This window comes from Pteropus alecto, unplaced genomic scaffold, assembly GCF_000325575.1.
Source record: "Pteropus alecto unplaced genomic scaffold, ASM32557v1 scaffold185, whole genome shotgun sequence".
In the NCBI taxonomy this organism is placed as follows: domain Eukaryota; kingdom Metazoa; phylum Chordata; class Mammalia; order Chiroptera; family Pteropodidae; genus Pteropus; species Pteropus alecto.
Window position 1 is genome coordinate 1,915,567 of NW_006438088.1, and position 20,096 is coordinate 1,935,662.

General features: G+C 33.4%; 1 protein-coding gene across 1 annotated transcript in view; it reads right to left on the reverse strand.

Moving 5' to 3' along the window:
* Positions 1–20,096, reverse strand: part of STXBP5 (syntaxin binding protein 5) — a 152,462-nt gene that overhangs the window by 64,997 nt on the left and 67,369 nt on the right. Inside the window, 1 exon segment of the mRNA XM_006915338.3 lies at positions 10,766–10,844. Coding sequence (XP_006915400.1) covers positions 10,766–10,844 — 79 coding nt within the window.

The following is a 20,096-nucleotide window of genomic DNA, read 5'->3' on the forward strand; positions in this document are numbered from 1 at the left end:
AGTTGGGAATGAGCTTGGTGGACCTGAGAAACTAAAACGCCAGGGTGGCTGCAACACAACGAGTCAAGTAACACACAGTAATATATGACACAGCCCCAGATCTTGAGGACACATCCTGTTCACTCTATTAGGATCTCAAGCACATGTCTCCTCCATTTCATTTCCACAATTACTTTAGTTCTAGCCCCAATAACCTGCAGCTTATATTATTACAATAGCATTTGTACAAGCTGTTCACTGCCTGAGATATAATTCCTCTCATTTTCTGTTTGGGTAATTCTTATTTCTCCTTTAAAACCGAGTCCAATCATTATCTCCTCAGGAAAACCTCTTCCAGCCCACCCACCCTGAATGAGCTGATGCCCTTCCTGTATTCCTCAGCACCCTCTTCAGCATTTCCCACGCTTAGTTGTCATTGTTTTCTTCTTTCTCTTGTGTTGCGAGCTCCTTCGGGGCACAGAATGCCAATTCTGCCTCTGTGCTCCTCTGCTTTGGCCAGGTATCCTAAAAAGTGTTGGTCAAATATACGTCTTAATTACCACTAAACCTACTGCTCAATAGTCATTAAGATAAAGAATTTGGTAGATCTAACGATAAAAATTCTACAAAAATTATGCTTTTGGATTTTGATGTATTATAGTGTGTACCCGTAGGTTGTTTAAGATACAAGGACACAACACTAATTCACATTAGTCCATTACTTTGGATTCTTTCTCCTAACAATACAAATATGAGAATTTAACTACGTTTACAATTAAGTATTGTTCAAAATGAAACTTAAAATCTTCAATATAGTCTTTGCCATGTGGAATTAATTTGTGATTAAATGGACTGCATATAAGGTTCACAATGTTATAAGTATGATGTCAAAGTTTACCTATGAGAGAACACTGCATAGTTTCCAAACTCATTTACTGCATACAAGACCTTGCAGGATATTTGGTCCTATACAAAACATCCACGGAGACATCTGTTCCACACCAAAACCAAAAGGTCCTTGAAATTTGGTCCTGCTTAAAATGTCCATGGAGACATGTGGTCCACGCCAAAAGGCTGTTGAAATTTGGTTCTATTGAAAATGTCCATGAGTGTTTTCAGTCTATACCAATGGTCCTTGATGTCTGTTTCTGTCAAAAATGTCCTTGGGTTCAAATGGCCCATAACATTTATTTGTACTTCTGGCTAAAGGTTTAATAAAAGTACTATCATGTTTTATTGGTCCAACAAATGTGTTGTGGCTGTACTGTCAATAATAACCCTTTTTAACAAATCATGGACCAAATGCCTCAATGGATGTTTTAGATGGTACCAAATATGACCAAATATCAAGGACCTTTGAGGGCGGACCAAATGTTTCCGTGGATTTTCTGGACAAGATCAAATGTTTACTAATTCAGACAAGGTCTAACATGGATTTGATCCCTGTCCTCTAGAAAGGCAGAATCTAAATCATACAAGCTGATATCAATACATATTATAAGCCGTTAGGTAAAGGTACTAGAACTATTGATGAATCATAACTAAGATAAGATATTCAGTCTATGTATAGATCATAAGTGAAATCACCTTTAAGGATGGGGAAAAAAACGCAGATTACCATAAATAATGATAAGAAATTTATCCTTAGATTAGCCTAAACAATCCATAAAGCTTTAAGGATGTGCCAGAGAACCAATTTAAATGACAAAGGTGGTATGGCTCTATAAGAAGAAATTGTAGGAAAGCTCAGAATGAACTTTAGGAGTAGGAAAAGTATGATGAATAAATTAGAGGAAGTATAAGAGGGGCATATCTGAATGCCTGAACAAATAAGTAACAATTTTGAAAACAATTAGGTCTGAAATGAAACTGTGCCCTTTTACAAATAATATACATTAAAAAACTACAAGGTTTTTAATTCTACTTTAGGATTTTAGAAATGGAAGAACTGTTACTAAGTGAAGAATTGTTATCAACCACTAACAGATCAACTTTGATAAACTCATAAGATAGTTTCTAGACAGGAGGGAACAGACAAGCATACGAGTAATTTCTGTTCCCTGCACAAACATCAATGCTTAGCGGGAAGACTGTTTGCAAAAAATTTGGTTGGAAAGTTTCTATGAATCACTGCTGCTTTTATGTAGATACAAATTTAAATTTAACTTCCACCCCCTACCATCACAGCAGGTTACATTTCCAGGAACAGCAGTCATTTAGGAGTTCACATGGTGGTTATAGAATATGAGAGAATTCTAAAGCATAAATGCTGAATTTTAAGGTTAGTGAATTAATAAAACAAAAATAATCCTACATTAATTAGACTGGTGAAATCGTATTTTAAACTCAGTTACTTAAAGTATACACATATATTTTCAAAAAGTAATGCAGCAATTTGTTAAGATTCATAAAAATCTTTTATCTTCAAAATTTCACAACTGGAAATTTCTTGTAAAGAAACAATTCAACAAAAGATTTGTACTGCTGTACTATCTATAATATAAAAAGAATATGTTCACTACTATGTTTTTATCTATAATATTAAAAACCTGATATTGAAAAACCTAAATGTTCGAAAAAAGGGAAGACTATGAGTTAACTATGCAGCCCTTAAAACTATTAACAAAACTGATAGTAATGCTTTAAAAATATTATGTAGAAAAAAATGCCAAACTGCAATATGCTCTAAGAATACAGTAAGTGAAAATAGGTATCTGAAAAAAGGCTTAAGGAAAATGAACAAATGAAAAAATTGTTTTGGAATAGTGGAATTACTGGTAGTAGGATTCTCTTGTGAGGATTTTACTTAATGCCAGAACTTAAAAAAAAATCCTAAATACTTCCAAAAACAATTCAGAGAATAAAATATTAATAGTGGATAAAAATAAGATTAATAATTGTGTACTAATTATACATTTAAAAATGCATTTTTCTTCTGAAATACACAAAAATGGTTTGCCAGTTTTAAATGATATTTACATATTTGTCCCTACATTCTGCATTCAAGTACTAAAATGTACTTTATGCTGACAAATTTTTCTGCTTCCCAGACCACTCAAGAATAACTGTACAAATTAAGTCAGAATATTCTTATGATTCATCATCTATTCAACAAGCGTCTACCAAGTGTTTAATGTGTGCTGCTCATGGCAGCAGGGGCCAGAAGTCTCATTTTCCATCATTTATTTCTTCACTTCTCCCCATCCTTTAGCTAGCATACTCCCCTCGACTACACTTTTTATTCTTGTCATATACTTCATGTAGTTCAATGTTCCATTTCAGGACCAAAAACTTGTCTTAATTCTAAGACTTTAGTTCTGCGGCCAAAAAATTTTCTAGAAGAATGTATCTAGATCATACAATCACATGACAATGACTTTCATATTTTAAAAAGAAAGTTATCTTCTCTATCTGTATTTTGTACTCATCATAAGAAATTCACTCAAAAACTTTCTTCCAAAATTATTCTCTTCATTTTCAGTGTCTCCAATGCCAACAAATTTGCAATTTGGACATTAATCATAAGGTCTTCCTTAACTTAAAATGAAAATGAAAATCTGCCTTACCCTTCCTGACATATAATTGTTACTCATGTCTACTGCTGAATTCACCGAATACATGTTCTAAACTAGTATTTTCTATGATGAATACACCATTTCTTTTTCTTTCTTGTCCCTATATCGTGGCTCGTGTTTGAAATGATGCTAATAAAGTCGTCTTACAAATTAATCCATCCTACAACATATATTTCTGAATCTTTCTTCTGTTATCATTCTAGTCAATTTTTCTATAGCAGCAAGCAATACTTAACTTACTTTTTCTTATAAACATTTCAAGGATATGATATCCCGTGTTTCCTAATATATTTTTTTTTCCCATCCAGCATCTAGTAGTCCTCCTTTCTACCTGTTTCTTTTGGTGTCTTTCAGGATAAAATACCAGTGCTGGCAGCCTTGGCTCTACAGGGTTCTGAACTACCAGGGAATCACTCTGTACGTGTTCCTTTCACTTACACTTAAGCAATGTCACCTTAATTTTAGCAGCTGCCACTGGCTGAATGTAGTTCAAAGTGCTCAATACATGTTTACTTTCAAAGTTAACAAGTAAAACTTGCCAATGATATAAAAATGGATTTTTATATCAGCAGACTTATGTGACATCAATTTTAATTTGGCAGTAATAAATTAAAAAATAAATATAGGGAAAGGCTTTACAATAGAGGGATCTTAGCACTTTAAATTGATAGAAGCCAAGGACAAAATTCAATAAATAGCATATACTTAAATAGCTACTAAATGAGGTATTCTAATTTCAGAAGACAGAGCTCTGAATCTAGTACTCTCAGTTTTCTAGTTATGTGGGATTACACCATAAGTGTTAAGGCATTTCATGTCAAATTTAAAAAGTGAATGAGAAGTTACAGCAGTAAAGTATGAGGTCTGAAGAATAAGACTGGGAGAAAATACTCCAGTTTTCAGAGAATGAAGATAAAGATAAAACTAAGTAGGTCTTAAGAAAGTCTCTGAAGATAGTGATAAAATGAGAATTAGCCAACTTAAGATGGAAAGTTTCTAGCCAAAACAGTAAAAGTAACATGAAAACAGGAAAGGTTACCTGAGGAAGCATTTGAAATTTTGAGTCCATCAACTCAAAGACGTCTCCTCCATTGCAATTAAATATCATCTGCCTGTGGATTTTTCCTAAACAGGTGTAAGACCAAGTACCCTGACCACAATGGGAGACTATAAAAACCTAACCTAGGCTTCACCAATTTAAAGTTAAATTTGTAGCCTGGAAGTGATCTATGAAGCTCTCTAGCCCTGAGTAGCTAGGGTTACTTACATTAAGTTATCCAGCCTGCCAGAGGCACAGATTTCCTCTCAGTTCACATTAGTGAGATTACTTGTATGGAGTATGATTTAATGTTAGGTTTATGATCTGATAAGCTAGGAAATTTAAAAGCGAGTCCAGTTCTCCGCAAACTGAGTGACCTGAGTGAATCATTAGGACAATTCTATCCTCGCCCATGCTATGTGAAAACCTTTGGTGTACTGATTGAGAGGTCTAGCTCCAAAGTCAACCTGGGCTCAAATTCCAGCTCCGTGACTCTTGCAGCAAGTTAAGCTCTCTCTGACTCAATATCTACATCTCCAAATGGAGACAATAAAAGTACCCATTCGACAGTGCTGTTTATGAGAATTATGAAAAGACAGTGCATTCAAATTGCATAGCAGAATACCTGGCATATTGTAAGCAAATAACGAATGTTCACTTCATCTACTAATATTTTTTCTTCTTGGTGCTTGGAAGCTAAACTATGTAAGTAACGATGTTGAGTTCAAATATTAATTATTTTTGTCTCAAGTAAAGATATGAGACTTGCTAAGACAATACAAAAGGAAACCGCTTTTGTTTCTGAAAGCTGGCATGCTGTCCAAATGAGTTTCTCTTCTTGTTGCTATGGCTTAGCAAGAATTTAGATGGAGAAGAGAGAATGAATATGAAACATTTGCTGACTTTAATACATTAGCGACAAGAGAAGAGCAGAGAACAAGCTGCAGGTATGATAAAAGGAAGAGAATACAAACGTATTTACCGACGTAAAGACTACTACTAAACCTGTGAGTCTAAAACATTGTTCTCTACAGTCAACATATCTGTGAATGAAGAAAAGTTTGTTCATCTGCAGTTTTTTAGTAGGTAATTTAGCAGAGCAATTATTGGGGAATCTGCAGGTCTGAGTATGATTTTGGGGATTGGAGATTAATGTGAACAGAGAGTAGGTTTCATTAAAAAGGAAGTGCAGTGTTGTTCAGAGTACAGACTTAATTAAATCTGGGCTCTGCCACTTATGAGCTGTATGACATTGAAAAGTGACTCATCCTCTCCGCTTCAGTTTCCTCATCTGTAAGACAGACATAACAACAATACCTGCCTCATAGGGTTGTTGCTGAGATTACATAAGTTTGTATGTGTACAGCACTTAGAAGAGTGTCTGGAAGTACAGCATAAGCGTTAACAGATATGGTTACTGAAGAACAATCTATGGTGAGGAAGGAAGCGACTATGCAAGAGCGAGCTTGTGTTCTGGAGAGGCAGCACTCTGTGCAGAGGGTGTTTGCTTCTGGGCTCGGAGAGTTAAGTTCTTTCACTGGAAACAAGGCCCTGGGAAGAGCAGAGGAACCTCAGTGGCAGCAAGACGGCAGGGCTGTTACTGGAAGAGACTTTTAGATGTTTTCAGAATCAGAATGTCACAAATGTATCTTGAGTTTTTATTATAGAGTGTGTCCACATTCTTACACAGGTTATCTACCTATAGCTTTTAGTCCATGTATATAGTTAAAATTTAAGAAATCACGTTACCTTCTAAACCACTTGAAAGTACATTCTGGCACTAGAGAGGGTGGGGGCTATAAACGCAAATACTCTTCCTGAAAATAAACTTAAAAATATCATCATATGTGTATGTGTGTGTATATCAAGCTTCAGCAGACTATGGCCTGCTGCCCATTTCTAATGGCCTGAAAATTAAGAATAATTTTTCTATTTTTAAATAGTTGAAAAAAAATACATAAAGGAAAAGATTCCATGACACATGAAATTCAAATGTCAGTGTCTGTAAATAAAGTTTCATTGGAACACAGCTGCATTCATTCATGTATGATGTCTATGGCAGCTACTGGGCTACAATGGCAGAGCTGAATAGTTGTGACCGACCCACATGGCCTGCAAAGTCTAAACTATTTACTCTCTGGCTCCATAAAGGAAAGGTTTGCCATAGCATATGTTATAATAAAAGGGGGTAAATTAATCTCTTAGTTGTGATTCTCCAAATGAGACTAAATTGCTAAACTGAATTGTGATAATATTCACTTTTAGGTTCCCTAACAGAGATGCTTCCCCAAAAACTGGTGATTCTTTGAATGGTGGTCAATTTCTTAAAGGAAACTAACTCTTCTAATGCTCTGTAGTGCAGAACACCTTAAGGAGTTCAGTGGCGTACCTGTCTGAAAACTCGAACCCATCCCGAGCTGCTTCTTGTTGAAAGTCTGGTCCTACCTACAACTTCTTATGTAGTCCACTACTGAGAAGAAAATGTAGAAATAGAGAAAAGGAACTATAATCTAATCAAACACCTACCATGTCCCAACAGATTATATTATTTCTTTTAGTTCTTCACAACAATCTTATGGAGTTGGAATTACTATCCTTATTTCACTGAGGTAAAGAGAGAGGGTCAGTGAGGTTAAATGACTTGCTGAAGATAATAGTTAATAAGAGGCAAAACTGGGATTTGAATCCAAGTCTGACAATCCAAAGCCTCAGTTATTTCCACTAAATCAGAAACTTTCAAATATTATAATTATGACTCAAAGTAAGAAGTACATTTTACTTCATGATACAACATAAATTATAAATATATACAATTGAACAAAAGTTTCATGAACCAATACTGATCCTTAAAATGTGCAATGCACTCTGTTATTTCTTATTCTAGTCGATAAGTTAATGATCAATAGTCACAACCATCATCTGATTAGTTTAAAAAAATTATTGCCCTAAATCACAGTGTTTCTCTATCTAGGGAAGAATATTAGTGAGGTTCTTCAATTATTATAGAGTCTGGTCAACCTTGCCACTGGTCTACTTCTTTGTGACAGTAAAATCATAGAATAACTACATTTTATATGTCTGTTAGAGGTTATCAATCACTGTTTTGAGACAAGTGATTTGTGAGACAACTGGTTTAAAGAGCATGTTCCAAGTGCTTTGTATGTTTGTTTAATCGTAACAATTCTATGAGGTAGATAATATTATTCTCATCTTATAGAAGAAGAAATAGGCAGAGAGTCTTAGTTGATTTGCTCAAGGTTGCACAGTGAACTCCTGAGGCAAGATTCAGACCCAGGTGGTCTGGCCCCTGAGCCACCGTCCTAACTACCTTCTCCAGCACCATTAGCTGCAGAACTTCAGGCCTGGGTCACACTCATTTTTCAAAGAAACAATGTCAACAGAATTGACTTAACATTTAACTTTTGGTTTTTTAAAAAGAATTGGTCATATAAAGAATAGTGTCATGTCTTTAATAAAAGTGCTATTAAAATGCCATATTAATGATATTGTCACTGTTCCCTATGTCTCATCTCTCCTGGTATAATAGATGCTTTATTTTATTAGGAAATAGAAGTTTACACAACATCTTGATTCCATTTTTTTGTCAGAGTTTTCCTGTGTCTCAGAGTTAAACTATGCTTTTATCATTAACAGATAACAGCTAATTTTTTATGGCTATGCTTTTCTGTACAGCAGCCTATCATTTTCTTCCTCACATTTAGTAACACTACATTAGAAGCTAGACAATTAGAACTGAGACAATTATGTCCCATGCTTTCACTGAGCTGAATATTTAATGGGAGAAATGTGCCTTACGTAATTTCACGATTTCATTATTAATGATAAGTATAAGTTCTGTAAAGGACAAATACAGCATGCTTTAAGAATATATTACTGGGAGATCCAATATATCCTGAGAGTAGTGACATTCATGCTGAGCTATGAAGAATAAAAGGGAATCTCCCTAGAATGATTTCTAGGTAAAGAGAAGAAAATATAGAAGGTCCTGAGGCAGGAAGGATGGCTCTTCTAGTAAACTTTGGTAATTTGTCAACAGGACCGACAGAACACCTTCTGCTGGCATCTGCCCAAGACACTTGCTAGGAACAGGAAAAAAGTGAGAGCCATCTTGCTTACTTAACTGAGGGTGATTCTGCTCTACGTGGGAGTGGGGAGTGCAGTAGTTCTCAAGAAAGAGTGAGAAAAAAGAAAAACCTGTTTAATTTACTGAATGTTCTATCCCAGGTGAAAAAAGAAATTGGAAAGCCGGAGAAGACTGTTATAAGAGGGTGATGCTATTGATCGTTTTTACAGTATCTACAAGTGCATACAAAACAGCCCAACTTTCTTTTACTTCTAATCCTACAAAAGGAAAAGGACTGCTGCTATCCTGGAAGAAACCAGGGATTCATAAGTGTTACCACGATATGGGAGTGAAAATGGGAACAGGTAGAGCAAAGAGGGAAAACAATTCTTCCCTGGACTTTTGCCTTTATTCCCAATCAATACTTGTTAAAATGAATAGATAATTCAGAAGACAATTAGGGCTATTAGTTTAAATGTTTACATACTTCCTTTTATGTTGTATTATAAATACAAGATTTTTTCTTGTTTCACCCTCACCTCCCCCTACCCCCTTTTTTTTTGCTGCCAAGCTTTTACCATTAACATTTCTTTGCCATAGGACAAATAAAGCAAATTTTAAAAATTGGTGGTAGGAGGTTTTCTAATAAAAATAAGGGCAACCATTTATAGGAAGTTTATTATATACCAGGCACTATATGAAATGTTTTGAATATATGATTATTTCAATTCATCACAACAACCTTTTGACCCATTATCTCATTTATGTCATCAATGAGGAAAATGAAGCAAAAAGAAGTCAGATAACTCTGTGCCAAAGGTCACACAGTGAGAGATGCCATAGTCCATTAAATGGATGCTATTCCTCGTGGAGTTCATTCTGCCTATTTTCTGAACACAGTATATCTGCTGGATCCCAAAAGAAGGCTAAAGAAGATCCAGGGGAAAAAATAGCACTCTTATGATTCTTCAGCCTACTGTCTTTTACTAAGTGAGAACAAGGCTGAGTTGAATGAGACTGGGTGAAGAAATTAAAAAGAGAAGTAGGCCGGATATAATAACTGGCAGTTATAAACTGGAATACAAAAATATATATATACAAGTTAATCTCCTGTGAGTCTAGTTAAAACACAGACTACTGAGTTCCATCCACAGACAGTTTCTGATTCAGCAAATCTGGGGTGGACTCCGAGAATTTGTATCTCTAACACATTCTCAGTTAATGCTGCTGACCTAGGAACCACAATTTGAAAACCATTGGCCTATGTATACTACATAAATTCACTCTCTTACATGGCTATAGTGAGTAAAACCGCACACTTTTTCTGCGCACCAGAACATAAATAAAAGGACTACTTTAGAGTTTAAAAAGATACAGAATTTTCAAAGAAACATTTAAAATTTTTTCAAAAATATAACATTTGTAGTATACTAAAAATATATGTAAAATATGTAAACTGTAAAAGCCACATAGTTCTCATAACTAATCCATATATAGTGACAATCAATGTCTTCAAAAACAACTAACTTCCTTTAATATTAAACTATATTTTTACAATCGCCAAATAAGATTTAATTTTTAAAGAATACATATAAGCTTTCATAATTAACATATACAGTAGAAACAGGTTAAATTTTAAATCTTTTTTTCGTCATTGGCATTCTACAATTTTCACTAGTGAATAAACACTATGTTAACTGAAGACTAATCTAACAGAATGTATAAAATTTGATAAGAAAAAAATTCAAATTTTCCAAGATATACAGTAAAACTGCTAAAGACACAGGAGTATTTTATCCTAAATTTACCAATTTTAGTTATTTTGTTAAATAAAGAAAGCATAAAATTTAAGAATGGGCTAGACCATTCTAAAGTAAGCCTTCAAAAATAATGATAGATCCAAATATGTGGTGACAGAAAGGAATCTAACCATGGGCACTGAACACACAATTGTACACCTGAAACTTAACTAGATTTCATTAACCAATGTCACCATAATAAAACTAAATTTAAAAAATGATAGAATAACCTTCAGTGCTATTTGAGCAATTATATACAATGAATATTGGCAATGAAGTAAAATCTTACCCAGATCTAGTCGTTTTGAACTCCACCTTGAGGATAGGTTTGCATGGTTCTGGCTTCTTCCCATCCTTTAACTGTTTTCCTAAAATATATTTTCCTGAATTAAATTCTAAAATTCTAAGTTACTCTAAATTCTTACATTGACAGTTTATAAAATGAAAGTGAAATATAATGAAACATTTTTAAGTGATTCTGAAAGGAAGTATTGAATACAAATTAAGATATTTAAAACGATCAGGTAAATTTACTGTTTGAAATTCAGTGATGAAAAGTAAATAAAATGAATAAGTTTGTAACAACATTTAAGCCATATAATTCTAGTGAATGAAACTGATAGTCTTCCCAATGTTCTTAATTGCAGATAAGCAAAATAGAATTTCAATTTGCTAAATGAATTCAAATTTTAAAATATCCAAATTTTAGAAAAATAAATCTAGGTCAGATTTCCATCCAAGTGTGACAGGCTATGCAATTAAACCCTATGCTAATAAATTGATATATTTATATTTATAAATATATTTATATTTATTTTTCTAAAGTAAAATCCATCCATTGTAATGTATAGGAGACAGCTAAAATACACCAACCTCTATAAAATGTCAGGAACTCAAACTGTCAAAGAATTCTGATTATTTTTTAAAATGTTTGTTAGTTTCTGTTATCTATTTCTACAGGTTCATTATACAAACAACTCAAAAAAATATAAGAAAATAAGACATCTATTCCCATTTCTTAGAGATTAATTATTCTAAACAATATTATTCTTAGAGATCCCAAACACACATCCTACCCCCACATTTATTCTCTTCCTTCCCAGCTTCCTCATCCACTCCCACAGTACCTATCTCATTCTAATATACTTTATATTTTGTTTGTTGTCTGACTCAACAACAAGAATGTAAATTCCTTGAAAGGAAAGGTTTTTAAGTGTGTATGTGTATTCTGTTAATGTATACCTGCTGACAAATATTGTTTGGCATACAATAGGTATTCATAACTATTTAATGAATGAACACATTAATAGTTTTTCCTTAGAATTAATTTCTAGAAAAGGGATATCTGGATAAAACTGTATTCCAGAAAGATTTTACCAATTTATATTTCCATCAGCAGTGTAAATGAGTATTTTGCCATACCTTACCCTAACAATGCTATTTTTTTTCTGATTTGATAAGTGGAAAGGGTATCTCATTTTAATTTATATTGTTTTAATCTCTAACTAAATATTCTTAGGCTTACCGATCATCTATATTTCTTCTTTTAAAAATGTCTTATATCCTTTACCCATGCTTGTATGTAATCTCTATATTTAAAAATAAATTTAATATTCAAAGATCATTAACATATATGTAATATATTGCACATATTTTCCCCAGTGCTATTTGTGGCTGAATACTCAGAATTTTTTTAAAATTGTACAGAATAATCAACTCTATCAGTCTTACCACGTTTCCAGTTAAGAAAATTTAAAATCCCAAAATGTCAATGCTTCCAAAATTAATTTACAAATTTAATATAATTAGAATCCCATCAGCTTTTCTTGGATTTGGACCCCAATGGCCTTAAAGTTCACACTGTGGACTCAATGCCTATGACTGGCTAAGGAAACTAAGAAAGGAGATTAATTCCCAGAATGACAGAGAGAGGACCTCAGTGAACTCGCTTTCCCACAAAATTTGAAATACTAGCAAAATTTAAGTTAAATACTTCAAAACTCTGGAAACAAAGCAAAGCCACAAAATGAGTGAGACATTGTCTACCCAACAGAAACAACTGCACCTCAGTAAGACAAGGGAGACTGCGCCATTCCGATGGAGGATTATCCTCATCCTTCTTGTTCCCTAGCTCAGTGGCCAGTTAGAGACCAAAAAAGGCATTAGTATCAGTCAACATAGAAGACTGAAATTTCTTTGCATTTTCATTAAAACCAGCTTCCCTAGAGCACAATCAGTATTTTGTTCCAATCTGAAGCTCTCTGGAAAACTATATTCCCTAGGTACTGTGGCAATTTCATTTGACACAGACATCAGCTCAAGGAGACAGGCGGCCCTACCCTCTAGGACATCACAGAAATGATAGCAATCTGCTGGTAATATCTAGCTGCCTAAGGCTATGGTTTCAGAAGAGACAAGAGCTTGGGTGGGAATTAAAAAGAAAATCCTGAAGAACTAAAATATTCCTGGAGATCTAAAAGGCTGTACACACGTCCAAAATATTCCTGGAGATCTAAAAGGCTGTATACACGTCCAAGGTTGTGTGCATGCCCAGGAAAGATCTGAGAAAAAGAGAAGGTCGAGGTCCCAGTCACTCATCTCTGGCTGACTTTGAGACCTTGAGCAAACAGGAAGTAATAATAATAATAATAATAATAATAATAATAATAATAATGGCAGAAAGTAAAATGAACTCTAATACCTACGCTGGCAGGAACATTAGAAAGAGGTACTCATACATAGCTGGTAGAAATGTGAATGATAAAGCCTTTTCTGGAAAGCAGTTTGAGAACATTTATTAAAAACAAAAGAACCAATATCTATGGAATAGGTACAGGATGGTAATGGCAGCATAATTTGTAGTTCTTGAGAACTGAAAACAAAGTGAACACCCATTAATTTGGAATGGCTGAATAAATTGTGAAAAATTGTGAAAAAAACAGTTGGCTGTTACACAGCCATTAAAATGAATGAATTAGAGCTATGCCAGATATCTCGATTTTCCTAAAGTACAGTGGATTAAGAAAAGTAAAATGCAAAAGGCTAATATGACTATTTTATGTAAAATAATGACCCAAACCAAATCTCATATGTTTATATGTTTATGTCAACATGTATGAGTTTAGAAATATGTATTTTAAAAGAACACCTGTCAGATTTTTGATATAGTTTATATGGTAGGGAAGGAAAGGGGACTGGGCTATAATGTGGGGGAAGGCTCAGGGAGCAGGGACTCATATGATATGATCTCATTTGTGTACAATGAAGTGTATGTACATGAAAAAAAACCATCAGTCTTTTTTGTCTTTCTCTTCTTTGGTTCATGCTTAGGAAGTTCTTTACCACAAAAATCATATAAAACCTTTTTTTTTTTTTTTCAATTTCTTGTAATTACTTATAGTTTCATTATATTTAATTATTTTCTGAAATATATTTTGCAATAGGGGAGGTATTTTTCCTCTAATAATTAACAAATTATCAGCTATCTCAGCACAATTTTTAGAGTTCTTTTGAGCTGTAACTGCCAGAGAATAAAGTGCACATATTTAAAGTGTACTATGTGACAAGTTGTAATAAAGATATGCACCTCTCAGTACTCATTATCGAACCAGCATAGCTTTCCCCACTGATATGAAATGCTACCTTTATATTCTAAATTTTTATTAATGCACACACGTCAACTGGTATTGGAGCACCTAATCCTGCCTTAACTTGGGATCCTACGGGATCACTTCTTCATCTTTTTACACAGAAATGATGATGCAGTGGGATCACGAACCTCTGGCATCTCAATATATAAGAACCAAGAAGTGATTAGTGATGGAGGTAAGCAGAACAGAATAAGGGACTGGAAAGGATTGCCGGGGGAGAAAACTAAATCGCTGGGGTGGGAGAGGGATTAAGGAAAAAAGAAACGTATGGGAAAAAAGGTTTAAATCCAAAAAGTGGTCCCTCATGCTGTACAAAAAAACAAAGTAAGAATTTCAACCTCTACTTCAATTTGTTCAGAGACACACAAACTTTCAGTAAAGAATTTAAATGTTTGCTCTGAAAAAGGCCAGCATCAGGCATTTCTCTACCACCAAAGCTCTAGTGGGAGTGTCAGACTGACATAATTTATAGACCCAAATTTTACATTTATTTTCAAAAATTATTTTGTTACATACTTTTTTATGAAGTAAAACGATGATGTAGATATAACTCAATTTAACTTATTTCAGTATTCACCAATAATCTTTCAGTGGCTGGAACAATTTCTAAAGAAGGGCACTGCGTATATTTGCAAGTTTTGTTTTTCAAGTCTAAGCTTATATATCTTGAATAAAACCTGGATAGGTACAAAATTCTTAACTTTTCGTCTTGTTCAACAATCTTTTGATATTGCTCTATATGTCTAGCATTTAAATTTATAATAAAGTTTAAAGCAGTCTAATTTTTATTTCTTTATAAGTAAACGTTTTTCTGTCCCCTGTTAGGATGCTAACAGTGTAGTTTCATCATCTCTGTAAATCAAAAATGTCACAGTTTGCAGCGATCTTTCTTCATTGATCTTGCTTGGGAATTAGTCCTATTGATCTGCATACTCTGGTATTTTCTTTCAACTCGTTTTTAAAACTGTATCACTGACTATTGCTTATGTTCCAGAAAGGTTAATTTATTCATCTGTAATCCAAAACAAACCATTTTCTAAATCAAATCAAGTAATAAGGTACTAGCCACAATTTTATAAAGCCATATAAATTAAAGGATGTTCAGAGAATCAGTAGATTTCACCACTAGGTGTCATTTCACGTCTTACTTGTTATACTATCAGAGTAGCAAAACTCTGTGCTTGTTCTTTCAACTATCTGTGAACTAACTTGATAAATTGTTGAAAAGATCTAGTTAATTAAAAAATTTCACTTGATAAATCACATAAACCTCCACATTATATATGATTTCTTATCTCTTACTATGCCCTGCTTCCCATTCCTATAAGCCGCCCAGCCACAATGAATTAATTTGTCCAAGTTCTGTTGATCCTAATTCCAGAATTTTATTCAGGTATGCCCATCTCCTGTTTTCTGTCACAACTGAAATCTTCTTTAGTTATTCTTTACTACTGCAATGGCTCCCTGACTGGCCTCCATCTTCTGCCCCCAGCTCACTTGATATACTATCATCAAAGAAATATTTCCAAAATGTAAATGTCATGATTCTCATGGTAAAACTATTCACCAGGTCTCCATCATGAAGTCCAAACTCTCTCTTTATCATATTATGGCATATATTCATGCCTCCATATGCTTTTCTGTCTTTGTTTCCTGATACTTGCCCAAAGGAAGTGTAAACTCTGGTAATATTAAACTATTCACAGTTTTTCAAGACCACTGTGCTTTTGATTATTTCTTTATGCCTTCTGATTAAAATGATCTTTTATGCTTTTTTACCTCATAACATCCCACTCATCCTTTACATGATCAAGCCCTTATAACCTGAATTTATGAAATCTTCCAATACCCTTTATCCAAAAACATACAGACTACTTCCGTTTCCATATCATACTATGCATACCTCTATCAGCACTTATTATAATGTATTATAGTTGTCAGCTTATAGATCATTTTCATTCACTGGACTATGAGTTCTTTCCAGTATTTAATCCCTGTACATAGGAGGTGATCAATAAATGTCTGTTGAATTCATAAATGAAGATACATTAAAATGAGTGAGGATCATTGACAAAAACAAGTGCTTCCTAAGTTTTTAATTTTGCATTTAGAATGCAGAACACATTTTCTTACTGATACAGCTATTACACAGCAGTTATGTTCTCAGGCTAGAGCTGGCTGCGGTATATACTCACACGTGACTACTGAGTTCTTGAAATGTAGCTAGTCCAAGGTAAGGTGTGTTTTAAGTATAAAATACAAACTAGATTTCAAGAAGTAAAAAAAAAAGAAATGTGAAATAATCTCAATTTTATATGTTGATTATATGTTGAACACAATTTTTGCATATTTTGAGTTAAATAAAATTTATTACCAAAATTAATTTTACCTGTTTGTTTTTACTATTATTAGTATGGTTAGTAGTGAATTTAAAAATTACATATAGTTCACATTATATTTCTATTGAACAGTGATATTCTGGAAAATAAAATGATTCAAACTGGAGAATCACACTGTTAATATTAGTCTGAAAAAGGGAGAGTATTCTTTCCTTAATGAGTGGGGAGATAGGAGTTAACTTACAGCTGGACTAGAGACACCTAGATATCTGTTGTTGACTCTTGGCTAAAGGCAGTGGGATTTATGATGTGCTTGTTCAAGGTCCAAAACTCCTGGTGACCTCAGTGTGGTAGTTTTCCTGAAGGCTGGCAACTGGCCTAATGGTTTGGCAAAAACAACTTTAGCACTGGAAGAGCCTTCCTGAAAGTTTCTCTTTGCATTCTTAGAAGTGAAATCTTGGTAGCTGGAGCTAGGAGACTCAGTACAATCCTTGTATGAACATGAGTCCCCACAAGAGCTTGCATATGGAGTGTCTCTGAGAATGCTTACCTGTATTCTCTTTCTCCTGCTGCATCACATCCTTTGCCTTTAAATAAAAGCTTTATTTGAATATGCTCTGTGGAGTTAGGTAAGTCCTCTCAAAAATATAAACTGGAGTAAACTTTGCAATGAATTATATAAGAAACTGAAGTATAGTGTTATTGCTTATTGAATTTTTATGATTTAGGTGAATCTAAAAGCAGATTAATAGAATTTTTTGTGTGAAACATCCTTAAAGTATTAAAATGACTTTTATTAATGTAATTATTTTTCCTACAATGACCTTTAACAGAATAACAGTTCCCCAATCTTGGTTTAGTCCTTGATAAGTGGATTGATTGTACTGATAAATAAGCTCCAGAAACTAAATTTTAAAATGTTATTATTGATAATGGACAACTATTAGTTTTGACCACCTAGCATCTCAATTTCCTTTGTGAATCATCTGACTTTGAAGATAACAATCACAGAAAACCTCACTGTAACACATCACACACACACACACACAGTTGCAGGGGGGATCCTGGGGGCCCTTGGCTGGCAAATCACTTAACTTTGATAACTGCTTCAAGGTAAGTATGTAAGCCATTCTAGGACTATTAAATTTCTTCCCTCCTGAATAATGAAAATGAATTTGTCATAGAAGAGAAACAGGCCAAAGAGAGAGAAACAGAGATCACCCCCCTTGACTCTCCATACAGAAATACAGATTTACAACCCATCAAGATGAAACTGCATCTATTGACTTTGCGGAGTCCATAGATAGAACTAAACCCAGTTCAATTTCTACATATGCGCAAAACTTTATACCTCGTTTAACCCTGCCATTTTACACATGATGAAACTAAATCCCAGAGGATAGTATCTCCACAAGCTATTTCACAAAAAGCAAAGCTAGAATTACATTCCAGGTTGTCTGATTGCCATTGAAATGTTCCTTGATATTCCTAAAATCTAGATAAAAGAGAGCTATCGCTTTTGTTTATTTTAGTCGAAAATCACATGTTGAGTAATTTCAGACATAAATGAAGATCTCTTGAAAAAAATATTACTATCAACTATCTTGATACGCATACTAAAATTATCCTACATTATAACAGAAAATTTTTTAATGAATTTAAATTAATCTCCTTTGCTGGCCATTTTATCATCACTATCCAGATAACTGCTATGTCCCTCAGAATAAGAGTTCACTATCAAACACCTTACCTATGAAAGATGCCATCAGAGTTTAATGACTGAACATAACTAGCAAATCTGGAGAACCGTCTTATAATTCAATTACAGTTCCAGCACTAGGCCATTATTTCTCAAAGTGTGTTTCATGGAACACTAGAGAACTACAAGATGTTCAGTGAATAAAAGATACTAAAGTCAAATAAGTTTGGGAAAATTCACATAAAATAAATAAATATATAAACCAATAGAAATAATAAATACACGTATGTATATGTATATATGTATTTATATTTATTTTATAAATATATATATGTATGTCCCTCATACATATATATAACATACATATATATATATGTATGTTATTCTGAGGGACATACATACATATATATATATCCTCCCTCTTAGAGATTCATCGTATACATTAAAGGTTAAGAAGTCTTGTAGTAAAGGAAATGTTCAACTTTAATTCAGCATTTCTAAAACCTCTTTGACCATAACATACTTTTTCAAGAAACAAATCACTGAAAAATTAGTATTTGTGAAGTATATTTTGGGGAATACTACTCTAATCTAAAACTCTTTTGGTTCCAACTTACCAACCAAGTAAATAACATATTCATATTTATATTTACTATAATCACATTATAGCATATCACAATTTCTAGGTACTTTTCATCTCTATGTACAGATGAGAATGTTGACGTTCAGAAATGTTATACTGATTTCCCAAAGTCACAGAGCTAAAATTATGGGACTAGTACTTGATCGTAAGTCTACTCGCTTCAAAATCCCATGTTAGGCTGATGTAATATTGTCTTCTGAGCAGATTCTTCAGGACATGTTAAACTACTCTTAACACTAAATATCATAATAAAGTAGTGGTAGGAGTCTTAGAAAATGATCAGTTCCTGGCTATCAAGGAGAATAAGATACTTAGCCATTAAATGGGTTTAAACATGAAAAAACCCAAACTGGACAAAATTTTAGAAGTCTAGTACATTTAAAGCAATTTACCATAACTGTTTGCCAGAAAGTAAGAGCAAGAGAACAGACAATAGTAATGAGGAAAGAAATCTAAATTTCGATCCATCAAAGCAGACATTTAGTATACTAAAAATTATATGTAACAAATATGGTATATATAGAATATATGATAACCTGTTATGGTATGAAAAACATATTTTGCACTTTAACATATAAAAATGCAACTTAGTTTTGCCACTGAACTCAGCTATCAAGATAAATTTAACATTCACTAGCACTAAGCAATAAACAACTATTATTTAAAGTAATTCATATTTTATAAAGAATACGTCTGCTCATTCAACAATATACAACACTATACAACAAACGCCATCTTTCTTTTTAACACCTGCCACAGAAAAGTTTTACTTATATTTTGTTTGGATTTTAATTTTGAAAAAAAAACCCAAAAAACATTAAACCGAATATTCTTTGTCTTATTAGTTTAAAAATAATTTTAGCTAGAAGGCTGTCTTTTGCTAAGATACTACAAACTCTGTAGAAACTTATTTATGCCACTTCTAAAAGTCTGCTTTCAAGGATATAAGTTTTTAGTACAAAAAATATGATCGAGATTAAAAAGAAAATCGCAATTTGGCAACCATCACAGAAATAATTCAGCCAAGAAACATCATCAGATGCTAATCTCAGAGGGTAAAGTTAGATGAACAGTATGTTTATAGTCTCAAAATACTCGTTCAAATTAGAATACTTACTGATTACAAATACCCATGAAAAATAATTATCAGTTTCAAAGGGATAAAGAATAATGTTATAATGAAAAGACCTATCAGACAGAAGCTTAATCAAGGGATCGCACCAATATGGGACAAATCAAACACAAGTTCAACTTGAGAGGATGCAAAAAGGACACATCAATCCTTTTGA